This window comes from Dipodomys merriami, unplaced genomic scaffold (assembly GCF_024711535.1).
Source record: "Dipodomys merriami isolate MVZ:Mamm:240054 unplaced genomic scaffold, mDipMer1.0.p SCAF_33, whole genome shotgun sequence".
NCBI lineage: Eukaryota > Metazoa > Chordata > Mammalia > Rodentia > Heteromyidae > Dipodomys > Dipodomys merriami.
Genome location: NW_027204826.1, coordinates 9,809,808 through 9,828,033, shown reverse-complemented (window position 1 = coordinate 9,828,033; position 18,226 = coordinate 9,809,808). Strand labels below are relative to the sequence as shown.

The 18,226-nt window shown below is 41.7% G+C and overlaps 1 protein-coding gene across 1 annotated transcript; it reads right to left on the bottom strand.

The window, feature by feature from the left end:
• Positions 1–435: 435 nt before the first annotated feature.
• On the bottom strand, positions 436–17,979 carry Mcee (methylmalonyl-CoA epimerase). The gene is made up of 3 exons (XM_070043107.1): positions 17,819–17,979; positions 11,689–12,026; positions 436–2,891 (listed from the first exon to the last, which is right to left on the bottom strand). The coding sequence occupies exons 1-3, from the start codon at positions 17,865–17,867 to the stop codon at positions 2,739–2,741; spliced, it is 540 nt and encodes a 179-aa protein (XP_069899208.1). The 5' UTR covers positions 17,868–17,979; the 3' UTR covers positions 436–2,738.
• Between the last annotated feature and the right edge of the window lie 247 nt (positions 17,980–18,226).

The window sequence follows — 18,226 nt, the reverse complement described above, 5'->3', positions numbered from 1 at the left end:
AAGCCGGAAGTGGCGCTGTGGCTCAAGTGGTAGAGGGCTACCCTTGAGCTGAAGAGCTGAGGGACAGTGCCCAGGCCCAGAGTTGAGGCCCCACGACCGGACCCCCCCCCAAAAAAAAAATCAGAAGTGAATGACTCTGGAAAACAATAGAGAAAAACAAACTAGTATAACTAAAACTTAAAGTCTTTGAAAAACAAATCAAATCCATTAGCCCCTACACAGGCTAATTAAGAGATATAATAGAATTTATTAATATCAGAAATGAAGAGAGCATATCCTTACAGATATTTTTGAGCATTAAAATGATTGTAAAAGAAGAATATGAGTAACTCTACACCCAGAATTTGAGAACCTAGATGACACGAGCCAATTTTTTTTTCTTGGTGCTGGTACTGGGGCTGGACCTCAAGGCCTAGATGCTGTCCCTTAATTTAGTTTTTTTTTTTTTTTTTTTTTTTTTAATTCAAGACTAGCAGTCTACCACCTGAGCTACAGTCTACTGTTGGTTAGTTGGAAATGAGTCTCACAGACTTTCCCACCCAGGCTAGGTTTGAACTATGATCGTTAGATCCCAGGGATTACAAGGTATGAGTCACTGTGCTCTGCTAAACCAATTATTTGAAAGAAAAAAAAAATCTGCTAAAACTTACAGCTGAAGGAAGGAAGCAATCTGTCAGAAAGTACCAGGCCCAGGGTTCACTGGTGAATTCTACTGAACATTTAAGGAATAAAGTATACCAATTTTCTATAATTTCTTCTAGAAGATACAAGTGGAGGGAGAATCTTCTAACTCATCCTATGAGGCCAGCATTACCTTAAAATCAAAGCCACGTAAGACATTATGAAAAGAAGTATGGATTCAGATAGCTCATGAAAAATCTGCAAGAAAATGCCAGCAAATTGAATAGTATATATAAAGAATTATATATCATAGCCAAGTGGGATTTACTTAAGGTATCCCTGGTCTGGTTCAACATCCAAAAATCAAGGAAGAAAATAAGAAAAATTATACCATCCTATCAATACACAAGAAAAAAATCTATTTAGCAAAAACCAATACCCCCTTATGAAAATTAAAGAAACTTTCAACAAACTAAAAGAACTTCAACTTGGTAAAGAATATTTACAAAAGCCCTATGGTGCTCACACCATAGTCAAGATGAAAAAAGTAGGTTTTCTGTTAATTATCAGGAAACAAGGCAAATTTGTCCTTTCCACTTCTCATTTGGATCATCCTGGAAGACAAGAAAATTAAAAATTATACAGAAAAGGAAGAGAGAGGAGGAGAAGAGGGAGGGAGGAAGGGAAAGATGGAGAGGTCTTTTTTTTACAAGCTCACGCATGTAAGAACACCCAAACCAACTGACAAAACAAAGGCAAACCACCACCACCACCACCACCGAAAACTTTTCCTTTTCAATTAATCCATCTTTTATTTTGTAACCATGTATATTTATTTCATATATAGCACTTTTCCTGACTGTTCCACAGGCTTCTCACCAGTGGCTCTCTAGTCATTGTAAATACTCCCCCAGGACCAGTTTGAGCCCTTCTAGCAGGTGACAGCAACTACACATTACTACTCAAAATAGCACTTCACTGCCTGTCACCTGCAGATCACCTGTCATCTTCCCCCAAAGTTTCAATACCTAATGCAAGCATTCCATCACTGTGTCCCAAAGGAACCTGTGGCAATATTTTGAGGCAAGAATCTTAAACCTTAGTGATATGCTCTAAAGAAAAACAAACAAACAAACCAGAAAAAAACCCTTAGCCCTTCCAGATCTTTTTGTTTACATATACAGGAGATGCAGTACTTGCCTTTCGGTGTGTGGCTTATTTCTTAACATAATGTCCTCCAGTTTGCCACAGTGACAGAATTTCCTTCTTCTTTATTGCTGAATAATACTCTGTTGTGTATACCCGCTACATTTTATTTACTCAGGCATGTGCTCTGGGCAGCTAAGCAGACTCCATATCATAGCTATTCTGAGGAGTGCTGACTTCATTGCCTTTGAGTATTTACCCCAAAGTGAGAAAGCTGGGCTATATATTCTTTTATATAAGAGTAGAATACTGTGGGGCTGGGAAGGTGGCTCAGTGGTAGAGTGCTTGCCTTGAGCTGAAGAGCTGAGGGACAGTGTCCAGGCCCAGAGTTCAGGCCCCATAACTGACCAAAAAAAAAAAGAGTAGAATATTATTAGGGTAGGAGATAAGAGGCTGGGCTTGTCAGTGGTACCTTCTTCTACCCATCTATGGGTGAACTTTGAAGAAACTGTAGTGAAATCACAGCCCTAAACAACTTTGAAAACACCTAGTATGGGCTGGGAAGTTGGCTCAGTGGTAGAGCACTTGCCTTGCATGCCTGAGGCCCTGGGTTCAATTCCTCAGCACTACATAAGCAAAAAGAAAACACCTAGTATGTAGTCATCATATGACTGCCAGGTTGCTCCCCCCACTCTACTCCCACACTCTCCTCAATCACCCCATTTTAGAAGAGAAATATTCATTTCTAGGAATAAGTGTTCCATAGTGCTCTCTTAAGTATCCAGTAATCAGTTTCTTCCTACTTCAAATGAACAAATATGTATGCATATGTTACATACATTTTAGTCTTTCTGTGATTTAATTTTTCACTGTGAAACTTTCAAAGAGGTGGAATCGGTACCATAATACATTTGATAGTGTTTGGTAAGAGAAAAGTTTTTCACGTCGATTATGTTTCTTGCACACAGAAATCACACTTGCTCTAGTTCTACAAGGACCCCGCCACAGTCTTTGGGATGGAGAAAAATCACTGGTTTTCCATGTGCTCCTATTTTGGTATCCTCGGTCAGGCTTCGGATCTTCTTTTTTTTTAATTCAATCACGGCTGCCTTTATATTATCCACCTTGAGAGAAGAAGCAAGAACACATATGAGATCATAAAAATGCCAAGTTCCATTACTGTAAGATGTACAAGAGACACTGAGAGCTTCTGCAATGTCCTCTGTCTTTGGACAGGGTCATTCATAAGCCATCACTGGGCTGGGGTACAGACCAGGGGTCCAGTACTTGCCTAGCAAGGGAGGAAGGCCCCGTGTTTGATCCCCAGCACTGCAAACGCACGCACACACATGTAAACACGTGTACACACAAACAAGGCCTAACTTTTCAGAAAAGTAAGTTGTCTAAACTTCTCTGGGTGAGCAACTGCGATGCCCACGAATTCTCATCACCAGTAAAGGTTTCCATTTCTAACTCAAATCACCTAGTTGGCACTTAGTTCCTTTTGATGATACTGGGAAAAGTGATTTCTTTGTTGTTTTTTCCCCCCCAGAGACTTGGGTTCCTCATCTATAGCAAAAAATGGAAGCTACTGTCATTTGGGTCGTAAGTGTCCCTGAAGTCCCTGTGGTAAATGCTGCTCTCCAGGGAAGGGATATGGGAGGGAGGCTTTTAGGATGTCTAGAGGGAGATCTTCAGGTTATGGGGTGCGCATCCTTGAAGGGAATAGAGAGAGCCACGCCCCCTCATCTTCTCCCTTCCTCCCTCTCTCTTTCTTCCTCCCTGGTGAGCAGTTTTTTCTGCCATGCACTCCTCCCATGATGCCTCCAGCTGACTGATGCTGAACTGAAATCACCAAAATGGTGAACCAGAAATAACTCTGATCACTGCAGATATGTGTTAGAGTGATGGGAAGCCAGTCAACACAGAGGCCTCTCATAGAAACTACAAATCAAAATGGTCACAGATAAGCTCAGTCCAGTCTGCACACAGCAAATGTGAGTACCCTTGTCTCTCTCCTATCAAATCAAGTGGTTATAATCGTTGAGATATTTGTCCAACACATGAAAGTCATTTTTAAACTATCAAAATGTTATTGTCCATCATAAAAAAATCTCAACGTTATGATTTCACAAGTCTCTTATTTGTGGTTTATGTACTTGATGAAGAAATGCCCCTCCTCCATCTTGGAAATCAGTCATTCGATAGTGAATCCAGCCACGGACCAGGAGACACGAATGCCCACTTTGCCAGTCTTCCTGCACAAGCTCTCAAGTGCTGGGATGAGCCACTATGCCTGCTTTGTACGTCTTTACTGAAGCTCTAGGGCACACATGCATGCATACTGAAATTGAACGATTAAGAGCACTGACGGTGAGAGCTAAGTTTCTCTCACGGGAAAAAACTAGAGTGTTCCACGTGTTAACAGCTAAGAGCTAGACAGGCCAGGTCCTGGTGCCTCACACCTGTAATCCCAGCTACTCCAGAAGCTGAGATCGGAGTGTGGTTCAAAGCCAGCCTGGGCAGAAAAAAGTCAATAAGGCTGAGAAACCCTTATCTCCAATTAACTATCAAAGAAGATTAAAGGGGAGCTGTGTCTCAAGTGGTAGAAGGCTAGCCTTGAGTAAAAACGCTCAAGGACAGCCCACAGGCCCTGAGTTCAAGCCCTGGGACCCGCATGTGTGCACACACACATATACACACAAAATGATAGTCACAACATATAACTCTCCATTTTCTCAGAGTACACATCACAAAATGCCTATCTCCCAAAGATATATAGCATTGAGCAGTATAGAAACTTGACAGCACCTCCTTGGGGTCAAGGTTAATATGGACCATGATAGGTCATGTTGAAGGTTCTCTGAAGAGAATGCAGTTGACCACTGTATTCTTCCTCCCCAGGCCAGCAATCACAGTACAGTCAGGAGAAAACCATCAGGCCAATCTCAAATGAGATTTATATTTACAAAGTAATTCACAAGAAATCTTCAACTTGATGAGGTCATCAAACAACCAGGCAAGAAAAAAAATTCAAGGACATGAGACATCTAAACAGGCTCTGGGATACTGGATGAAATTCAAAAGGACATTGGGTCAAATCTAAGGAAATCTGAATAAAATGCTGGCTTCAGTAATAATGGATCAGCATTGGTTCATTAATTGGGACAAATGTATCCTACTAATGTGTTAGTAACTGGGGGCAGGGGAGGGGGGAAGTGCCTGAAGAGATTAATCACTGGGCCTTGTTAGAATCTTAATTAGAATAAGTCAGCTGTAAAAAGATAATGGTAACTCAATCTTGTAAATCTGATTTATGGACTGTATAGACCTGGTGTCTGCAAAGATTTACCTTTACTTTTGCGTGATATGCCATGAGGTTCTTTGTTAGGCACACGAGTTCAATAGGGCAGAATAACATGTTGAAATTACTTTAAAATGGCTTAATGAATGAGAAAAGACAGATGATGTAGGTATGGCAAGATCTTGAAAACTGTTGGCTCTGAGTGAGGGCATCTGGGAGTAGGCTGAACTCCCAACATTTTGAGTTGGTTTCCCTACTTCTATGTTTAAAATTATCTTTAAGTAGTTGTACAAAGGAGTTGCGATTTAACAAAGCAGTTTAAGAATACAGTGCATCTTGATCACTGCCTTACCCATCCTTCCCCCAGCTACCTACCCCTTCCCTCTTGATTGCGGTTTTCCTTTCTCTTCATTTGCCTACCTGCTTTCCCCTGGGCTCCACCCCATACCTTTTGAATCCCTGATGTTTTCTTTTGTTGAACTTTGACTGCCTTTTTAAGGAATTACATTCTGAGTTCTCCCTTGAATCTACTGTATTTAGCTAATGCATTTGTATACACCTGCATACCACCCAACACATTTACTTAAATTTATAAGCCCTTTGGATAACTTCTATTTTACATCAGATCATGAATATTTTATAGATTATTCTACCCAAGTACAAACTTACAATTCTAATATTGCACCCCAATTTTTGCTTATTCAATATCCGCTAATCCAAGAAATAATTCAAAAAAACAAGAAAAACATCCAAGATGTAGTGAGTGATGATTTATTTTTGTAAAATGACTAATTGATATTGGACGGGCATCAATTTCTTTTTGTTACTATTTCTTTTGCTAACTTTGGCTTTAAAGATCTACTCTTCTGTTAATGTTGCTATATAAAATTTGTAATTCTTTAGGAGTACTCTGAATGGTTTGTTTGGAAGTAATAAAAAGAATGAAATAAAAATGTCTTAATTTTCTGAATTGAAAGGCCATCCAAAATAGTTATATAAGAAATGCAAGTCGATTTGTTTTGGGAAATTAAATCTATCCCCCTAAGTAATGAAAGTAATATGGTCAATAATAACCCATCTTAAAAAATAGGTTTTTATAGTCTTTTAAAACAGCTTTTATGGTTCTTCAAACAATTACACTTGTGCATAGATAGCTCCTGTAGGGTCTTGAGTATATTTGTGAAACTCTGAGCTATATGATTTCCACTTCAATTTCCTGCCAGCTTTCGGGTGTATGAATGTGTGACTGAAAGTTCTTGTTGATTTTCCTGTCATTGTAAATTGAGAGTGGCAATAAATTCAAATAAAAAGCATGTGGACCGTCCCCATCACAATTCATTATCTGCAGGTAAATTTTCTATCTTCTTTAGTGCTCAGCTGCCTGATCCGACTACGCCCATTACGTTTTGTTTGGTGGAAGGCAAGCTGTGGGGTAAATAGCAGCTTTTAACCTGAAGGTATATAGGTGGCTTCCACTCTTATGAGCAAGTAAAATGTGATGAACAAGTCACAGTGTGCCACAGGATATGTCAATCGACTTAACAAAACAGGCTTTTATTTTACATAAAATTATTCTGGTGTTAACTGATGCCAATAATGAATAATTCAATCCTAAATTTGATTTAAATCTCTAACACTTAAAACAAAAAGTCAGAATTAAATATTTATGTTTCTATTGTCTCTCCCCCTACAGCTAAAACTAAGTGAACTGCAGGAACACAGCAGTACTTTCATCATGCCTGGGGTTTGGTGGCTCCCAGTGTGCTCTTTGGAATGACCTCACAGGGTGCTTGTTTCTAAAGCTTCCCTATTTGCTGTAGTAGTCACATACAATACTCCCCAAGCGCTGTCTCCTTTGAAATGTTCATCTGATAGCTACTCAGGAGGCTGAGATTTGAGGATCACAGTTCAAAGCCAGCCCCAGCAGGAAAGACCATGAGACTCTTATCACCAATTAACCACTGGAAACTGGAAGTGGCGCTGGGGATCCAAAGTGGTACAGCACTAGTCTTGAGCACAAGCGCTCAGGGGACAGTGCCCAGCCCCACAACCGACCAAAGAAAAAACAAAAACAAAACAAAAAACAATGAATGACAGAAAAAAAATGTCAGAACAAAATTTAAGCACTCATGAGGAAAAGGACATTTAACATGAGAAAAAAATACCCCAAAGGTGTGAAACATGCCCAAACAGAAACCGTGAAAGCAGATCTCTGTGAGAAAGAACAAAGACCCTAGAAATATTACAGAGGAAAGAAAATTCTGCCACAGGTGAATTTAACATAATAAAAGAACAGCTGGCATTAAGAAATATCTGGCAATAAACCATAACACTATAGAAATGTGAGCATTTTCAGGGGTACGGTGGAGTAGGCAGATTAGTTTACTGAATGGTAAACCAGGGCAACGCCATATTGCAGCTGGCCACCATTTAGCTGTTTCATGCGCCAGATTGAAGACCAAAAAAAAAAAAAAAAAAAAAAAAAAAAAAAAATCCTTCCTGTAGTGGGCCAGTGATTGCTGAGGTCAGCAGAAACCCTGATTAATCAGCAAGGACAGAGTACACGCCTATCACTTTCTCACAGACTGGACTGTGCCTTGTATCATGGGAACCTGTGGTTACTCTGCCCCTTTGACACCTGGTGGCGCTCTAGTTCAGTTTCCATCAACTGCTGTGGCTTTAGGGATTGGCACTTTGGAGATTCTGAGTAAATGTAGCCCTCCTTATATCCCCATGGTTTGGTGTTACTGAGTAACCCCCATTAAATCTCATTCTTTGGGTTGCTGGCACCGGCCCATTTCTGAGAAAAATCTCTATCTTCTATCTTTTGTCATATGCAAAAAGATACGTTTCGGAATAGTGCCTATGAGCTACATCTAAGAAAAGACTAAACCAGGTGCTGGTGGCTCATGCCTGTAGTCCTAGCTACCCAGGAGGCTGAGATCTGAGGATGGTAGTTCAAAGCCAGCCTGGGCAAGAAAGTCCATGAGACTCTTATCTCCCATTAACCACCAAAAAAACCGCAAGTGGCACTGTGGCCCAAGTGGTAGAGCGCTCGCCTTGAGCTGAAGAGCTGAGGAACAGCGCCCAGGCCCAGAGTTCAAGACCCACAACTGACAAAAAACAAACAGAAAAAAAAAAAGGACTAAAGAACTCTCTTGCAGATGTAGCATTTATTGTCCTTCTATTATGTCGAGTACTGGGAGCATTGAATCCTTTTGCCACTGATGTACTGTAAAAGTGCTTCTCAAGCATGGCCACACATCCTTGTAGGGACTCACCCTTGTGTGTCACCTGCCTTGAACCTGCCTTTGCCCAAGAGACCACAGCTTGGTCAGAAGAAGTCACTGCCATCCTTGTGTGGTTTCCTCGGGACACTGGCTCTGGGGCGGCCAGCTGCTGAGTAAGAGGTCCACCACTAGTGTCAGACCTCTGCTTAACTCACGCAGCAGAGAGACCCTCTGAAGTTGTGTCTGCTTTCCAGCTTGCCGACCTCAGCTGTGAGCCTCCATGTCAGCTGCCAGCCACCAGGAGTAAGGCACCTGTGGCCACCAACAGCTGTCCCCTCACAAGAGATCCAAAGCAAAAGCAGAGCTCTCCTGAGCTTTCTGGTCCCCAAAATCCGGAGTGGATGCCGGTTGCTGACAGTCTATCTCGTGCTAATGTGGTAAATAGAACAATGGCTACAGAAAGAGTTTCTGCTGGATACAATCCCTTTGTGAACAATGGGAGACAAGGTCAGACTCAAGTTGTATGAAGGAAGAATAGACCACGCTACAACAGGATCGGTCAACAAGAATGCATTTTCTGATCAAGGAAAGGCAAGACATTTTGTTCCACCTGCTGGGTCAGGGAACCAAGTGGCCCCTTTCATTGGGTGCCGCTGTGGACGGCTACAGCAGGGGAGAAAGAACAATGAGTGTTCCTGTCGTTCAGCGTTTCTCTATTCAGGAAGAATATCCCGCTCTTCTGGCAATATTAGGTTTTGAAAATTCCCAAGTGTAGCACGGGGACTGAAGGCCTTCTTTTATTCCCTCGAGGTTTAGTGGCACACACTGCTGTGTTCCTCCGTGTCTGTCTCCCTCACACCCACGTGTAGCACGTGACGAAGCTCAGGCCAATGGAATAGGAGCAAAAGGGGATAGATTCTTAAAGGCGCTTGCCCTGTTTTCTCTCTCTGTCTTCTTCTTCTGGTAAACACAGATGTGTGACCAACCCTGGGAGCCAATTGCTACAGGCTGCCGAGCTGGCCCGTCAGCTTTGCAGCTTCCTTTTTAGATTCCCCAGAGGAAAGGAAAATCTATCTGGTTAAGTCACTATTCTGTTAAGACACTATTTAAGTCACTATTGCAAGATGATGATGATGTGGGGCTCAAGTAGCAACTCCCCACTTTTCCACACCTCCTCCTATCTCCTACCTCCATTTTTCAACTCAGACACTTGCCTTTGAGCTCTACTTTTGAACTTGCTGTTACTTTACCGAACTGAACTTCTCACAGCCTGTGTGCTTTGAAGCCATGGGCTCTCTTGATGTGGAACCCAGACAGTGCAGTGTGGGAGGAAGCAGAGTGGGGTTCAAAGGGGGGGGGGCACGGTCCTGCTTCTCTTCAACTTTCACTGATAAAGCCTGCAGGCCCAAGGTAACCCAAGAAGGAAAGACAGACTACATTTCAGGCCCCACTTACCTGGTCTAATCGCCAGAAGCTAACCCTCCTCAAAATGTTAAACTAGGTCAAGAGAATGAAGGTTGGCCTCACCATAAGAGGTTAAGAGGGCAGGCCCTCAGGCAACTGTCTTTTGAAATACTAACAATACCAATTAGGCTTCAATTTACATTTAATTTGATAGGGCATTCTTAGCTACCAGGTCAATTGCCTTCATTCTATTCATGGAGTTCAAAAGCCAGAGTGAATCTGGGTTTGAGCTTGCCCTAGCCAGCTACTCCTAAGGCCACTAAGGAAGCAATCAGTGCAAGCTATCAGTGATCACCCCACCCAAAAGAGGCCACAGCACCCTCGTGCGGCAGCTGGGGGAATGAACAAACACAATGCACGTGTAGTACTTAATAGTCAGCTGATGATTACCCTATGCCTTTTACCTACTACTGTTCTCTACTGTCTGGAATATCTGTTTCCTATTATTCATCTGGGAAATTTCTTCACAGCCATTGTTGATTCACACCCTATCAGACCATGCCATCTCCATGACCTGCCACAAGGAACAAGCCCTTTCTCTTTTGGAGAAGTCCCTACTTGTAACTCTACTTGGAACACTCACTGTAGTTGCTTATTTAAATATCTTTCCATGGTTACTATACACGTGGCCCATGTCTTATTCATCGCTGAACCTCAAGTGTTCAGAGTATACACTGTAGGTTCTCCTATCCGAATACTTCATTCTATAATCAGCCCACCTTTCTTCTGGAGTAGATTTACTATTAAGTATGTCATTAATTCTAGCAAAACAACTGTCCTAACAAATTAATTTCAATTGAAGCCTAATTGGTATTTCTAGTATTCAAAAAGGCAGTTAACTGAACATAAACATCTACAGATAAATGGTCTCTAATGAAAATGCTCTTGTCTTAACATTTCATGTTTTTTTGGAATGTGCTAGCAAATTCAATTTAGAAGATACTAAAACCAAAACTACAGTTGGTAATTGAAAATGTATTGCTTTTATAATGGGGAACAAGTTATTAGAATTTCAAGGACAGAAAATAACTAGAATACTTTGGGCTGGGTGTGTAGCTCAGTGTAGTGTGCCTTAGTATGACCTTGGTCCACAGTTCAATTCCAGAACCAAGAAAAACCAAATAACAAGAAAACCTTTCAATGTCAGTATGGAAATTCTTTTATGTCCAGTCCTTTCAACCTGCTTCTCCTAACTGCTCCATGAGCAAAGACTGGAGTGAAGACTCCATATTTTACAACTTGGTGGCCTTTTCGGTGTCTATTCAATCAAGTTTTTAATAAAATACACTAATATTATTTTAATAGCTTTCTAGAGAAAGAGCATTCATATATGAAAATATATGAATCCACATACACTTATGGATCTACCTTTGAAAAGGACTGCTATTATCAGTCCCCTTAAGAAACATAATAAGTTTCTTTTCTTTTCTTTTCTTTTTTTGGTCTGGTCGTGGGGCCTGAACTCTGGGCCTGGGTGCTGTCCCTCAGCTCTTCAGCTCAAGGCTAGTGCTCTACCTCTTGAGCCACAGCACCACTTCTGGCTTTTTTCTTTTTACTTACGTGGTGCTGAGGAATCGAACCCAGGGCCTCATGCATGAAGGCAAGCACTCTACCACTGAGCCACCTTCCCAGGCCCACATAATAAGTTTCTAATGAATGCCTTAAAAGGGGCCAGTGAGGATTGTAGTTCGAAGCCAGCCTGGGAAAAAAAGTCTGTTAAGACTCTTATCTCTAACCACCAAAAAGGGAGAAATGGAGCTGTGGCTCAAGTGGTAGAGTACTCGTGTTGAGCAGAACAAGCTCAGGGATGGAGCCCAGGTCCTGAGTTCAAGCCCTAGTACTGTCCCCGACCCCCACCCCCCAAAATACGAGGGATTTTGGTAAAGGAGAGATTTAAAACACTAGACATTAGAGAGCCAGTACCTCAATGCAGATGTGATGTATTCCTCCAGACTTATTCTTCTTCAGGAAACCTTCGATCGGACTCTCATCTCCCAGCGGATGGAGCAGTTCCATCTTGGTATTTCCCAGGTCGACAAAAGAAACGGAGACTCCGTGTTCAGGAAGAGGGACCGCCTCGCTCACCTTGGCCCCCATAACATCCCGATAAAATGCCATGGTCTTTGGCAGGTCTGGCACCGCTATGGCTACATGGTTGAGCCGACCCAGTTTCCACACATCCGCGGCTGCCTGACGCAGGGACTGCCAAGTGGAAAAAGCTCTTCCTGCTTGAATTGGAGTCTGGAGTCTGAAATAAAACCCTGGAAGATGGAACCCAGGGACAGTTACTGTACTTTTAATTTGTGAATCTAAAGAAATAAATCATAATTTGAATCTTTTCAAATAATAATTTGAAATTAAGTTAGGAGAGACACAGGGAAAAGTTTATGTCAAAACTACTCCCTCTGCTCTGCCAAGGATGAAAAAGCTGTCTAGAATTAAAAAAAAAAAAAACAAAAACAAAAACAAAAAAACTGGGCTGGGAAGGTGACTCAGTGGTAGAGCGCTTACCTTGCATGCCTGAGGCCCTGGGTTTGATTCCTCAGCACCACATAAGCAAAAAGAAAAAAAGCCAGAAGTGGCACTGTGGCTCAAGTGGTAGAGCGCTAGCCTTGAGCTGAGGGACAGCGCCCAGGCCCAGAGTTCAGGCCCCACGACCCACAAAACACACACACACACACACACACACACACACACACACACACACACACACAAACTAATTCTGAGCTTCAACAAGGTTATACTAAAGAATGACGCTTTTCATAATAACATACATTTCCTGGTAATACTAAAATGATGGGCGCATATTGAGAATTGTTCATAAATCTCTGTACTTCATGGAGAGGTGCAATTTGAATACGGTAGTAAGATAACACGGAACACATACCACACATATATGATTATAAGGGCAAACCATCTTCTTTGTTACCAGACACATATCCCATTTCTAGCCTGTAGTAAGTTCATGAAAGGCATAGCTATACAGTATTTTTAATGGGTTATTTTTTCAGTAACGGCTAAGGAAAATTTCTAAGTATTGGGGGAAACAAGCAAAGTCTGAGGAAGTGCTTGTTTCCTCTGGGACAAGGTTTGGCTTTTAGTTTTAGAGTTTTTTTTAAATTGGGTTTTTTGGTTTGTTTGTTTTTTGCCAGTCCTGGGGCTTGAATTTAGGTCCTGGGCACTATCTCTGAGCAATTTTGCTCAAGGCTAGTGCTCTACCTTTGAGCCACAGTGCCACTTCTGGTTTTCTGGTAATTAACGTTGAGATAAGAGTCTCAAGGACTTTCCTGCCCAGGCTGGCTTTGAATTGAAGATCTGACTATCTCAGCCTCCAAAGCAGCTACGATTATAGGCACCAGCCACCAGTTCCTGGCTTGGGACAAGGTTATTTCTTTCATAATTATACAATCTGAGCAGAACTGCTCCTACATTGATTGCTGAAATACTCAAAGATTTTAATATTCAATAGATTAATATAGTCTGGTTTTATGGACACACTGTATTCTAAAATCCAAATGTGCCAAAATGCAGTACACAGACATAAATGTACAACTGAAACTAAACCCCACAAAAGAATACTTAGTCCCTGCTGTCAGTGATATGTCCTGATTATTTTCTAATCTTGTATTTCCCATGTTTTCAAAACACTTTAGCACTATCCATTAAATATTGAACTCGCCTGTTTTTGTGAAGAATAGGTAGTTGTTGCCTAAGCATGTATGTATACTAGGGCCACAACAAATCTCCTCATTCTTAATTACTACTGACATGCAATGCTGTCATTATTGGAGTCTTTTCTCCAATTAACTAGGAAAAAGCTGAAAGTGGAAGCTATAACTCAAGTGGTACAGCACCAGTCATGAGTAAAAATGTTGAGGCCCTGCATTCAAGCCCCTGTTCAGGCATTAAATAAAAAAAAAAAGCTATTGAGTCTGTAAGATTTTAAGGCTCTGCCAAATACTCAGTATTTTCTCTTAGCATGAGTTTAGCCTACATAAATGAGTCAACCAGAAGACTCCATAAATGTCTTACTAAGGACAACAAGCAGATATCCTAGTCCAAAGGGACAGACTGCAGGATGCCCAAGTAAAAACAAAGTATAAACCTGGTACCAGATTGTGTTAGGGACATTTCAAAAACTGCCCTGAACAGGAAGCTCAAGCAACTCACTGCACTTTTTCTTTCTTAACATCTGGCTTATTAGAACAAGTTCTTTTTCTTTAATCTAAAAAGATCTCCTTCATATGCAATCAAGACAGAAACAGCAGCCTCTTCATATACTGTAAGATTTATGGTTTTTGAGGGTTATGTTATCTCTAGAGGTATAACTGTTTGGGGAAGGGTAATGGCTTTTATTGGTTTCATTTGGTCCCTACACTGTAAGTTCAAGGAACAGGACAGAAAAATACAATGACACCATTAAAATTTCACCAATTCAGTTCCTTTAAAACAAAGGGATAATAAATAAAACTAGCCAACAACCACACCGGATACTCAATAACATTAGCAATCCAAGCCACAGAGATACCATTTTACACTCAAGAAGAAAACCCCCAAATAGCAAGCGTTGGAACCCTGGCATCTTGCTGGTGAAAATGTACAATGGTGTATGTCAGAGAGAGGGTGTGGCAGTTTCTCAAAAAAAAAAAAAATAGAACATTATATGACCCAACAAGTACCCCAGCAACTGCAACTAGAATCTCATAAACTAATATGTATAGCAACAGTATTCCCCAACAGCCAAAAAAAAAGAAACATTACACATACCTTTACAATGGACTATTATTAAGAAGTGCTACAACATTATGATAAGTGACAGAAGCCAGACACAAATGATCCTATAGCATGTGATCTCATTAGTATCAAATATCAGGTATAGGAAACGCACAGGCAGATGCAGAATAGTGGCTGCTGAGGGGAGGGGAGGGGAGGGGAGGGGAGGGATGCAGAGTGCTTAATACAAAAATGGGTTTCCTTTTGGGGTTATGCAAAACGTCTTGGGACAAGATAGAGGTGACAGCTCCACAACATGGCAAATGTAATAAATGCTAGTTCACTTATACATTTTAATGGCTAATTTTATGCTACTTAAACTTTAAAGGAGGAGGAAGAGGAGACACTAGGCATTGAAAGATCTGCGGATGGAATCCTATAGATCAAGCAAAAACTGGGTAAAGAACAGTGTTTTAAATTATACACACATATCTAAATGTATATTTATATAACGTGTTTATATGTATATTATGTGCTATATTTTTATATATTATATGAAAAACATTTTGAGTAATGACAAAAATATTGCACACACAATGGGCAATTTTATATATGAACGCATTGTGACATAACATGAAGCCAACATTTCAAACATTTTGTAGCTTATCTGTTACGAGAAAGTGTGTATTCACTCTTAATTCTTACCTCTCCCTTAGTATTGGGTCTCATGAGTCATGTTCTTACTAATCACTTTTACTGTATTGACTTAAAAGTATTGTCTTTCTTCCTGTTCATATTTGGCATTTCAGGTCAATTTCTCCAAGCATAAAAGTAAAGATCTAGCTGCAAGAGTCTGTTGTCAAATGTACTGAAGTATATTATGTAAAAATTAGATATTAACTTTGTCACCTGCTAGGATTTATAGTCAGTAGAGGGCAGAATCTCATGGGTTAAAAAAACCCAAAAACTTTGATTTTACCTCACATTTCCCATAATGCCTATGGGTTTACTTCAGTTAGAATTACATGCTGATGCTACTATGTAACTTTGCTTCAATCTGGAATCATGTTTAACTGTGAAGTCACAAACTCCAAGTATTTTGTCATAGGAAGATTCCATGTAATGATATAGCCCTACCAGTCTTCAAGGCCATAAAAAAAATTGAGATAGCGGTTAGGAGTTCTGTGAGCACTTCATTTCACCTAATTCCCCCAATAATTCTATGACAGACCTTAAGTCATTTCCTTAATGCCATACCAAGTAGCAATGCCAAGATCTGTCAATATCACAGTTGATTTAGTCAATCATTAAACTCGCACTCCTTTAGAACTATTTGTTTTGGCTGGAGGTTGAATACAGACCCTGTACATTCTAGAAAGGCTCTATTTCCATCTACACTCCTAACCTTTACAATTCTTTCAATTCCCAATTTTTAATCTTACTGGTATATGTCCTCTGAGCAATACTGCTTGATAAGAGAGGTAAGAGATTATTTCATTTCATGAGGTGGTTTTTTTTTTTTTCTTCCTTCCTCCAAAATGTATGTGAATCCAGGTACCAGTGACTCAGGCCTGTAATTCTAAACTACTCAAGAGACTGAGATCTGAGGCTCACAATTTCCCAGCAGGAAAGTCCAGGAGACACTCAATTCTAATTAATTACCAAAAAACCCATAAAGTTGAGCTGCAACTCAAGTGGTATGGTACAGTGCCAACCTCGAACAAAAAAACTAAGTGTCCAGGCCCTGAGTTCAACCCCTAGTACTTTCTCCTACCCCTCCCTAAAGGTATGTAAACTAAGATCCTGACTTAGATTTTTACCAAAGGCTAAAGTGTATTATCAAAACTTGAATATTGAATATCATGTTATTCAGGAATTCTGTGCCAACTGTGCTTCAGACCATTACAATATTTGTTTCTATCTAGGCGGATGATATATATTGTCCCTTTAACCTGAATTAAGTATGGAGATAGCTAAACCTAATAGGGTGAGACTTTGCTTTCTGTGTGGCTCATCACTTAGCCCCTGTAACTTTTAGATAATTCAGCAAAGTTGTGATCGTTGGAAAATACTAAAGTAATCAAGTAACTAACTCAATTTGAGATGGGTCTCAAAAGATGACTTGAACTGATAAAACAGGTGGGATAAGAGCATTTAAAAATAATAATAAAATTGTGCCAGTACTTGGGTTTAAACTGAGGGCCTTAGTACTTGCTCTAGGCTGGTACTCTACCACAATTCCACCCCAGCTTTTCATTATTTAATTGGTGATGAGTCTCAGATTTGTTTGCTCTTCCTGGTTTCAAGCTTAAATCCTCAAATCTCAGCCTTTGGAGTCGCTGGGACTATGTGTGAGCCACCTATGCTAATCCCTTTTATTTTATTTTTTCCTTTTAGGAGAAAAGTCTGGGATTAACAAAGCTTTATTCATTCCCTCCAACGTTTTTAAAACACACTAGTTGAAGGCTTTGTCACTAATGTTCCCGAGTAACTCTGAGGCTTTATGACTTTGCACTTTCTCCCAACAGGAGAGCTCAGATTTTAAAAAACAAAAAAAAACAAAAAAAACAGAAAGGAGAAAGTGCAGGAGTTAGAAAACTTGAACAACTGACATTAACTGCTGATTCGAGGTGAAGAGTACTTAAGGTACAGCCAATCCCTCTGCCTTTATTTTTCTTGTTTATGTACAAAATGATACATATATTGGGATATGAGTAAAACACTCCTTCCTTGTATCTTATACTTGGCTAACCGTCAGGTGTTCCCAAGCAAGTTTAAACCCATCAAATCTTTTGTTTTCTCCTTAAGGTGTACAAGACAGTAAGTCTCTTCTCTTTCCTTCGTTGTGTGTGTGTGTGTGTGTGTGTGTGTGTCTGTCTGTCTGTCTGTCTGTGTGTGCTGGTACTGGGGCTTGAACTCGGGGCTTAGCACTCTTGCTTGGATTTTTCGATCACAGCTGGTGCTCTACCACTTGATCCACGTTTCCCCCTTGTTTGTGCTGTTTGTTGCTGGCTTGGAACTGCAGTCCTCCGAGCTCAGCCTCCTGAGCAGCTGGATCACGGGCAAGCGCCTGTCCTCACTTCTGTCCCCGACCGGTGCGTCCCCGGACAGGTTCCCCTCGTCTCTCGGGCCCGCGGGAAGAAGGACCCCTGGAAAACTTCCCGGGGTGCCGGGCAGACTCGCAGAGATCCCGCGCTCGGGTCCGGGGCCGAGGGCCGCGGGGAACCGGGTCCCGGACGCGTCACATCCACATGCCCCGACCACGCCGCGGCCTCCTCCGCCCCGGCCTGCCGCCCCACACGCCCAGCCCCACGGGGATCTGAGGGCGCCCCGTATTCACCTGCTGCGGTGTTGGCCGCGGCCGCCGCGGCCTTCAACACGCGCGCCATCTTGGGGAAGAGACCGGCTAAAGCGCGAGAGCCGGAGGAGCTGGCGAGGAAATCGGCTCCGGGACGCGGCCAGAGGGGTGGGCGTGGCGTAAGACAGAGGGGCGTGGCGCAAGACGGAGGGCGTGGTGTGTGATGAGGTGGGCGGGCGAGGCATTGTATCGAGAGGGCGTGGCATTGGCTTGGGGGCGTGGCGTGAGTTAGAAGGGCGGAGCAGGGCGAGAAGGGCGGGGCACGAGGCTGGGGGCGGGGCATGAGGCGGAGGGCAAGGCGAGCGTGGTTACGTTCCAAAGGATTTAGGAAGCGGCCTGCTCTTCTGTTATAATGTCGCCAGACCACTTACTGTACCTAAAGCACAAAGC